General features: G+C 37.2%; 1 protein-coding gene across 1 annotated transcript; it reads left to right on the top strand.

Annotated features, from left to right (window-relative positions):
- The first annotated feature begins 675 nt into the window (after positions 1–675).
- Positions 676–8298, top strand: LOC137718472 (ATP binding microtubule motor family protein). The gene is made up of 22 exons (XM_068458029.2): positions 676–1293; positions 1433–1632; positions 1732–1855; positions 1938–2032; positions 2158–2293; positions 2528–2593; positions 2794–2856; positions 3145–3195; positions 3345–3427; positions 3522–3636; positions 4193–4259; positions 4360–4460; positions 4600–4776; positions 4907–4981; positions 5085–5184; positions 5422–5516; positions 5797–7097; positions 7213–7291; positions 7379–7513; positions 7600–7724; positions 7812–7887; positions 7982–8298. The coding sequence occupies exons 1-22, from the start codon at positions 787–789 to the stop codon at positions 8075–8077; spliced, it is 3867 nt and encodes a 1288-aa protein (XP_068314130.2). The 5' UTR covers positions 676–786; the 3' UTR covers positions 8078–8298.
- Positions 8299–9838: the final 1540 nt, after the last annotated feature.

The raw sequence follows: 9838 nt of genomic DNA, 5'->3' as shown, positions 1-9838 counted from the left end.
GCTTGAGCCGGGATGTGACAATTTAAAAAAGAAAAAATCATTTGAAAAAAGAAATAATATTAAATGTTTGCATAACCAAAAAAAAAAAAAAAAGCTGATAAAAAAAAACATATTTGGAAGAAGAGAAATATATAGTTTAATTACTAATATGTCCACTAAATAAGGAAAAGTGTATCAAATTTAAAGATTATTTTAATTTAAAAAAATAGAAGTAACTATTGGTCAAAGCACTTTAATCAAATTTTAAAAAGTTACAGGTGTTTTATTTAAATGATATAAAAAAAACTGTAGGGGATTTTAATTTTCCGTTATTTTTTCAAATTCGAACTTAAAACTTTTTGGAGGGGCAAAAATTCAATTTATAATCAAAACATTATGTTTCAAGGAAACTTTAACAAAAGACTCCCGGTACTATTTACTTTAACAAAAAAAATCATATTTTTACACTAAAATATCAATCCTGGTACTAATGAAAAGGACTTTAAAACTTTGAGTTTTAACGATACAGAAAAAATAAAAGGTAAAGTAAATAGTATCAAGATTGACCTTTTAGTGTAAAAATATAATTTTTTGTTAAAATAAAACGGGAATTTTTTTTGGTAAAGTCCCTTAATACATTTGTAATTATAGAAATATTGCGTTCCCTTTTCGAAAGCAAAGTTCAAAACTTGAAATAGCCGCATGGCTCCATTTTAGCGCTAAAACTCAAACGGAAAAAAAGAAAAAGAAAAGGCGTGACGTTGAGAGCGGAGACGAAGCGACACCGCACACACTCACTGATTGAGTATGGAGATCAACAGCCCAGCACCGGGTCCGAACACGCTTCGCCGTAACCCTCACCGGAGGGCCAGGCCAACGCCAACGCCCGCCACAGCAGCTCGAGAAATGCAAATTCCGTCTTCAATTGCTCCCGGAGTACGATCTTTCCCAACCCAAGAAATCCTTTCCTTGGACGTTGCTAAACCGAACCCCGTGGCCGAAAACCTTAGGGTTTTTCTGAGGATTCGGCCCCTTGTGCCGTCCAAGCTTGGGGACAAAACAGGCGGCTTCGGGGCGGATCAGAATCCGAAGCCGAGATTAAAAAATGCTTGGCCCCAAAACCCGGCGAAGAAGAAGTCGGCGGCCGGACGATCGCCGCAGAACAACAGAAAGATAAAGGAAGAAGTCTGTATAAAGGTGAATACTTCTCATTCCGTGACGCTATCGCCGCCACTAGCACTGCAGGAATCTAACCGCACGAAGACTGAGGTTTATGAGGGGTTTTCGCACGTCTTCTCCTCTGATTCCTCTCAGGTTAGTTTTCGTTTGTGTTATTTTTGGTTGGAGACAGAATGCTGGAAAATTCAGTGGAAAGTATGATTTCAAATTGTTCTTTTATAATAATCATGTATAAATCTCTTTCCTTTTGGCGAATTTGTGTTGTTGTTGATAGGAAGAGGTGTATGATAAGATGATGAAGCCTTTAGTGGAAGAATTTCTGAGGGGTAAGAGTGGGATGCTGGCTGCATTGGGGCCTAGTGGCTCGGGTAAGACGCATACGGTGTTTGGGTGCCCCAGGCAGCCGGGTATGGTTCCGCTTGCTCTTCAACATATCTTCAATCAGACTTCAGGGAGCATTTCTGAGTCTTCGAGGTATTGGGCAACGTCAACACGTGATTTTAGTCTTTAGATTTAGTTGCTGGACCTGTTACTCAACTTATATCGTATGATGTCTTCATTCACTCTTCACAGATCATTTTTCATATCGATCTTCGAGATAAGCTCTGAACGAGGCAAAGGAGAAAGGCTATTTGACTTATCTCCCAATGGTGGAGATTTAAGCATGCAACAATCAACCCTAAGAGGCTTGCAAGAGGTTGACTACTATCTTTGAGTTGAATTTGATTATGTGGTTGGATATTGGAAATAACGAGCACCTATTCTATTTCTGTAAACAGATACGCATTTCTGACGCTAGACAGGCAGAATCGTTAATTGCTCAGGCAATGCTAAAGCGTGCAACGGGAATGACAAATGCAAATAGCCAGTCAAGGTGTGTGACAGTCATTGATGAACTTACGTATTCTTTGTTTCATTCATTTTTCTACATTGTTTCTTACAATGTCTGAATTTTATGATCACATAAGAATTATGGCTACATTTTTTATATGCTTCTAGCCGGTCGCAGTGTATTATAAACATTCGCGCTGTTGCTGACAAGTGTAATGGAGATGATAATAATCAAGCAAATGATGGCGTCCTCACTATTGTTGATCTTGCTGGAGCGGAAAGAGAAAAAAGAACTGGAAATCAGGTTTCACATATGTGACTGAATTATTCTCTTTGAAGTGCTGTTTTTTAAATGTTGAAGTTTGTTCAATTTTGGATGTTCAATGCATCCCTCAGAGCATGATATTTGCTCTATAATTGTTACCACCATCTCGCCAGATCTATACTATTAGTATTTTTGGGATACTTCGATTAATGACAGATTTTTTGCACAAGTCTTGATTTTGAATAATGATTTTGTTCTTCTTTTAATTTTCAGGGAGCCAGATTGTTCGAAAGTAATTTCATCAACAATACGTCAATGGTTATAGGCTTGTGCTTGAGAGTATGTTGCCTTAAGTTGATTTTCTAGACTTTATTATTCATTTGCATTTTTATGATAATCAGTTCACCATTTTACTTGGGTGATTATTGCTTGCTCATTTTTTTACAAATTTTAAGTCTCCTAGCTCTCTCTCTCTCCCCCCCCTCTCCCTATGCGTGTATGTGTCTATAGTCATTTTCCTTTCTTTTTTGTGGATTTAGTCGTTACTGGAGCATCAGAAGAACCCTAAGAAACCATTGCAGAAACACTTTCAGAACTCTTTGGTAATGTTTTCCTCTACTTATTGAAAATATGTAATATGTTTTGCTTTGCTGATTTATGTACATAGTTGATTGGAATGGCCAACTGAGATGTATGTATGCTCATCATGCATCTTAGTTATCTGATCTATTGACGAGAAACAATCTTTTGTTTAAGTACCTAATACAAAGATTCGAATTGGCATGAAATATTGCCAGGGTTGGTTTTTTATTTTTGGAGGTCTTTTGATAACTTTAATACAATTTAGGATCAAATGTTATTAATGCGATTTTTTTTTTCTCTTCGAACAGTTAACCAAGTATCTGCGAGATTATTTGGAAGGCAAGAAGAGGATGGCATTGGTATGCTGTCTTATTTCCAAAATTGGATAACCAATGGAGTTTGTTCAAAAACTTTTGATGAGTTGGAATATTCAAAATATGTTTTCATTTTCTTGCGGTTTTGTTGCCGTTCCAAATTATCTCATGCACTTTCTTTCTTAAACTCGCAGATTTTAACAGTCAAATCAGGAGAAGGGGATTATCGTGATACATCTTACGTGCTGAGACAAGCCTCACCTTTTATGGAAATCAAGTACAATTCACGCCTCCAACCCAAAAATTGCACATTATATTTGAACTATTTCTTGCTGTATGAAGTGTTAACAGCTTTGTACCATGTATTTCAGGTATAATTATGTTGAAGAACCATCAAATATCTCATACCCCAAAAGGCATTTCCAAGCTTTGTCTAGAACTGAGCAGCGCAAAAAAATGAAAGTTACTGATCCCGATGCTTGCGCTGTATGTCTTTCTTGGTTAAATGATTCTTTCAATACCTTACAAGTTATATTATTATTTCATTTGTGTCTCAATTTCATTGCTGCCTTCAGATGTTGTTTTGTCAGTATGCCTATCTGAAGAGTAACATAAGATCATTTCACTTTCTCTTTTATGCTTGCCGTTTACTTTCTTGAAACATTGTTTGACTGCACCGTTGTAAATATGAAGACAATACTAGATGCTTCTTCATTGAAATTATTTTTAATGGGATTAGCGTTTCCATTTTGACTTTGTTTCTGATCAGTGTTTTTATCATTGTATCCATGCTACACATGTTCCCAAACTTTTGCAAAAATTTATGGATGAATATTATGTACACATTGGGTGTTGTGATTATTTTGGTATTTGGTGTGAGTGTTTCCAAAAATTTCTCTGTATCTATGTTGTAGCTTAATTGGAATAATTGGAAGCAACTATGACATGTATTATAGTTCCCAAGTGTCTGTATCACTATTGGATTATTTTAAAGAAAACCTAAAGCATATCTTCATCACTTCTATTTTCTGGTTGATTTCAGATTGAAGAACACAAAAGTATTGAAGCTGAAAATGCACTATCCAAGGAAGGTTCTGTAAAAAGCAGTGGTAACTTAGATGGACTTACCCACTTTCTTTTTCTTATTCCAACCGCCAGGATTCCTTATCTAATTTGCTTAGTTTCTGCTCTGTGCATTTACAAAATCAGGTTGTGTTGACTCCGATCAGGGAGAGAGAAACCATCGGATAATGCAGAGTTTTTCCAAAGCTATATGGAATGTTTTGAAGCAGTATAAAGAAAAACTCAAGGTAATGAAGAGTTTTTAAGTTTTTGGGAAGTGATATCTTCTTGTTGTGAAACACACAAGATTTTTAAAGTTAATTAACCAGCTCCATATACTCATCTGTATTGGCCAAAAAGTATAATCATCAATCTAATTGTAAGTAGGTGGCAGATGACGAAATCCAACATCTCAGAGAAAATCTCATGACCGAACAGATAAGATGTCTTGAGCTTGAAAAGGAGCTCAAGGATGTCCAGTCCTGCTGTTCATGTTCCAACAGAGAAGCAGTTGAGGTCAGCTTGTCTGGAGTGGGTGGTCAAGAATCTAGCAATCTTGATGAGGTTTGACATATTTTGTCTTGCTCAACTATTATCTACCTCTTAGAGTTTGGTTTCATGTTTGACTTGGTTAGTAATCTTATCTTTAATGAATTTACTTACGCTAAGTGGTATTACCTTCCTGATATACTAGGTGAAAAGTTTGGATGTTGGTGAGGTGAGTACTTTATGCCTTGAACTTGAAAACCCAAATAAGCAAGATCATCAGGTAAGAACTATCAAGAAAGAAGATTTTAATCTTATCGTTTAGAGTGATTTACATTTTAGTTGAATTGGAATTTAACGTAGCTGTTACATGCTACATAACGCAGACATGTGAGAGAGTTTCTGGCAGTGAACATAGTGCCATGGATCTGTGTGAGTCTATATCTGTCAGACCAGAGGATAGTTATTTGAGTGTGGATGGAGCAGGTTAGACTTGAAGAGTTCAATAGTTTACATTTGCATATCATGTTGTACCTGTAGTTTTTACCATGATTTGTAGTTTGTAGTTGTAGCTTCTTAACCAGTAAGTAGTTCTGTGGACTTTGACCACAAAACACAAGAACCTCTTGAATCTTGGTTTTGTGTCAGTCTGATATTCTTTTGCCTACTAGGTATCATTTCCACAGAGTTTCTAGCTTGAGTTTGTAAGTTTAAGGTTTTCAGGTTTTATGGTGGACTCTTATCAGTCACTTGCCATGCATAGAAAGGATAGCTGCTCTTCTGTTGAACTGGACGACTTGCTTGGTGAGGGGCATAAGGTTAGACTCTTGAACTATATTTTGAATTTTTGTGATTCTTTGAATCTTATTTTTCTTCCAATGATGTTTATCTTGTCTGTACGTTTTCAAGCTTTTTCATTGTGCTCATACATACTTCCAGCCAATCGTTTTTTTTTTTTTTTAACTTTTGTTTTACATCATCACTGTCATGAAAAAGTATATGGCTACACTCTATATGATTCTTTTTACCTCTTCTTTACATAAGACTCTTGTTAACTAGTGTGAATAATTGCACGTGGTTCTTTTCCCTGTTAAATAGGAATCATCAAAAGATATTTCCTTAAATGGATATTGCAATGGTGTTGACCTGCTAGATGATGAGAGTTCACTCAATACTTCTTTCCAAGCATTACAGACGGAGAACTTGGAGGAGGTTGCCTCTACTGGACAAAGTAATGGTGTTGACCTGCTAGATTGTGAGAGTGGCCTCGACACTTCTTGCCAAGCTATACAGTTGAAGAAATCGGAAGATGTCCCCTCTACTGGACATTGCAATGCTGTTGACCTGGTAGATAGTGAGAATTTACTCAATACTTGTTGCCAAGCATTACAGACGGAGAACTTGGAGGAGGTTGCCTCTACTGGACAAAGTAATGGTGTTGACCTGCTAGCTTGTGAGAGTGGCCTTGATACTTCTTGCCAAGCTATATGGTTGACGAAATCGGAAGATGTCCCCTCTACTGGACATTGCAATGCTGTTGACCTGCTAGATGGTGAGAGTGCACTCGATACTTCTTGCCAAGCATTACAGATGGAGAACTTGGAGGAGCGTGCCTTTGCTGGACAACGTAATGGTGTTGACCTGCTAGATTGTGAGAGTGGCCTTGATATTTCTTGCCAAGCTATACAGTTGAAGAAATCAGAAGATGTCCCCTCTACTGGACATTGCAATGCTGTTGACCTGCTAAATAGTGAGAGTTCACTCGATACTTCTTGCCAAGCCTTACGGACGGAGAACTTGGAGGAGGTTGCCTCTACTGGACAAAGTAATGGTGTTGACCTGCTAGATTGTGAGAGTGGCCTTGATACTTCTTGCCAAGCTATACAGTTGAAGAAATCGGAAGATGTCCCCTCTACTGGACACTGCATTGCTGTTGACCTGCTAGATAGTGAGAGTGCACTTGATACTTCTTGCCAAGCATTACAGATGGAGAACTTGGTGGAGGTTGCCTCTACTGGACAATGTAATGGTGTTGACCTGCTAGATTGTGAGAGTGGACTTGATACTTCTTGCCAAGCTATACAGTTGAAGAAATCGGAAGATGTCCCCTCTACTGGACACTGCATTGCTGTTGGCCTGCTAGATGGTGGGAGTGCGCTCGATACTTCTTGCCAAGCATTACAGACGGAGAACTTGGAGGAGGTTGCCTTTACTGGACAATGTAATGGTGTTGACCTGCTAGATTGTGAGAGTGGCCTTGATACCTCTTGCCAAGTCATACGGTGGGAGAAATCTGAATATGTCCTCTCTACCGGACATTATAGTGTTGTTAGCCAGCTAGATTGTGAGAGTGGACTTGATACTTCTTGCCAAGCTTTACAGTTGGAGAAATCGGAAAGGTTAGGGGGTGTTATATCATTTTAAATTTCGGTTGCCTGCTTGATTTCCTTAAAAGGATTTTGTATTAAGCACCTTTTTGGCTGAATTCTTGCCTATATTTATTGTTCTAATCAGGAGAGCTTCGCCTTCTTCATCTCCATCACCAAAGGATGTCAGTGCGGTGGATGTTGAGGATGAGATTCAGAAGCCTCGGGTAAAGTTCTTGGCACACTCTTTTTACTTGTTTTCCATGAGCTTTTAAAAGAACTTGCACCTCAATAAGTTTTCCTGTTTCTCCTAGGAATTATCGAACTTTCCAACATCGCCGAAGGTAGACCTTGTGTTAACTAAAGGGTGCGATGTTATTGCAATTCCAGACAGTGAAACAAGAGATTCTGGTGTTTTGGATGTGAAGGATGAGATTCAGAAGCCCCGGGTAAAGTCAGCATTCTCTTTTTTTACTTGTTTTCAATGAGCTTTTTAAAGAACTTGCACCTCAATGAGTTTTCCTGTTTCTTCTAGGAATTATTGAACTTTCCAACATCACCGAAGGAAGACCTTGTGTCAACTAAAGGGTGCGATGTTATTGAGATTCCTGACAGTGAACCGGGTGTTAAAATCTCTACAAAAACAGAAAAACCGAAAAGGTTCTTCTACGATCATTGTTTTTTTTCTCTACTACTGCATTGGAATGAATGGCTCTCTTCTGAACCCTTTTATATGGAAATAAACAGGAGACTTTTGCCTGCATCATCCTTATTGCTAAGGGATTTCAGTACTCTGGACATTGACGATGATGAGAAGCCAAAGGTAAAAACCCGTCTCTCTCCCTCTCTCGCTCTCTCTCCCCCCATCTCTCTCTCCGGATATATAATGATGCATTGCTAATAAAACCAATTTGCAGCGTGGAAAGAAGAAATCAGGTGCCGTTGAAGAAAGGCACAGAACGCAAGGTAGCATCTCTCTTTTGCGTTTGCTCCACAGAAATCTTCCTAGTTAGGAATTAGTACCAGTTCATTTTGCACCTGGCCCATTTTTCTGTTGTGTTTTGGCCCCCTCTGCAATTAGTGTGGTGTGCAAAGTTGGATGAAAATATATTTATCTATATGCTTGCATTACCTATATCGTATGAGAAACATTCCGACATGCATTCCTGACCATGTTATTTAAGAACATTTTTATAAAATAAAATAAAAAAATAATTATTTTGTATTTTAGTCACATCTGGCTACACGTGATCTCACTTAATGTAAGTGTTATAGTCAAACACTCTTATCGAAAATCGTACCAAAAAATCTTAATATGTTATGATATTTGGCTTTGTTAACCACTAATTAGTTACAATTTACTATCGAAAGAGACTTTTGATCGATCGATGGGCCGATATGGGGCTTTTGAAAAGTGTTTAATGACAAATGAATATGTCATCAACACTTCATTTTTGTTTTTACAATCTCTCTTGAATGCTATTCTCATACGAACTTTTTAGAAGAGATCTTTATTTTTCTGTAGCAAATGCGTGAGTCCACGTCTACGAAATTCTTTGAATTTGATATGTGAATATGTTGAAAGTTAAGTGCAAACAGCGTTGTCATTATTTTGGTTGTACCAAGAATTCTTGACATTCTTATATATTCTTTATTTTGTTGTTTTGTCTTTTTATTTTTGTTTTTAGTGCTTTTAATCCAGACATGTAAGTCACGTTATGAGTTCAATTTTCAACGTTGGTGAATTACACAGAAGGATGTTGAAATGTTTTTACGAGTCTTCTCGTTCTTTCAAAAAGAGAACTGCCTTTAAAAAAAAAAAAAAAAAAGGTTTTTAAATTAGTACGTGAAAATTGCTTATTCTCAAAGATAATAAAAGCTATTGAACACCACTAGTAATGATAAAAATGGTTCGCTAACCACTGTGCAAAGCGATGGTGATCTTTTCAAACGAAGCCATTTGGCGAAAGTCCAATTTTTTGTCGTTTTTTATCCACTAATAAATTTGTTGGCAAGTTGTCAATGTTTGTTTTCTAAATAAATTTGTAGGCATCTTGTCTATGTTTAGGGTTAAATTAAAAACTTTGGTCCGTAGATTCTTAATTTTTTTCTGTTGCGAAAAATTGGTAATATTGGAGAAATTAATATAGACAATATACAATTGTTGTCCTATAAAAGGACTTGTAACGTCAATGCGTAAATTGAGGGGTGTAATGCTTAAAGTGGTTTTACAATTTTGTAAGCAATGCACTACTTCGACAACGCAATACAATATCGGAACAGGTAAAAGAAAAATCATAGTCGTCGTTACCTAAAAAACGTTCTAAGTCAATAATATTTATCTTCTCGATGTTACTAAAGCCAAATTCTAATCCCCTCTACTTATCTATAGTATCAGCAACTAAATTAAGGAAATGAATCATCTCCGGATTCCTTCCTCTTAATCTACCAAATCAAGGAATCCGTACTGTTGAAATTTGATCTAATGTCTAAAGTTATTATAAATTTTAAAGTGGACCTCAGTTTGTAATCATTTGATTTTAACAACACGAGTTTTCTGATTTGGTGAATTAAAAAAAAAGAGATCTGAGATGATGTTTTTCCTAAATTAACAAACAAACAAGATAAACTATAAACCATCATGTCACTAAACTCGATCACATGCGTGCGTGAGCCACACGTGACCGCGACGGGACCCCATGAAAGTGACAAGGATAAGCCTCCCTCCTTTTCAGCCCGTAGGCTTTAGTTTAGACCACGTCCCACCCCCCTGC

Source organism: Pyrus communis, chromosome 8 (genome assembly GCF_041283825.1).
Source record: "Pyrus communis isolate YQ-2024b chromosome 8, ASM4128382v1, whole genome shotgun sequence".
Classification (NCBI taxonomy): domain Eukaryota; kingdom Viridiplantae; phylum Streptophyta; class Magnoliopsida; order Rosales; family Rosaceae; genus Pyrus; species Pyrus communis.
Note: the sequence above shows the minus strand (reverse complement) of the source record. Positions and strands in the feature narration are given on the sequence as shown.

What these genes read in the sequence shown, in the direction of transcription:
- LOC137718472 (XM_068458029.2), top strand. Translation starts at nt 787, where the DNA reads ATGGAGATCAACAGCCCAGCACCGGGTCCGAACACGCTTCGCCGTAAC. An exon ending in AAAAAAGAACTGGAAATCAG is followed by an intron (nt 2,294 to 2,527) that starts GTTTCACATATG and finishes TTTAATTTTCAG; the next exon opens with GGAGCCAGATTGTTCGAAAG. An exon ending in CTGATCCCGATGCTTGCGCT is followed by an intron (nt 3,637 to 4,192) that starts GTATGTCTTTCT and finishes GGTTGATTTCAG; the next exon opens with ATTGAAGAACACAAAAGTAT.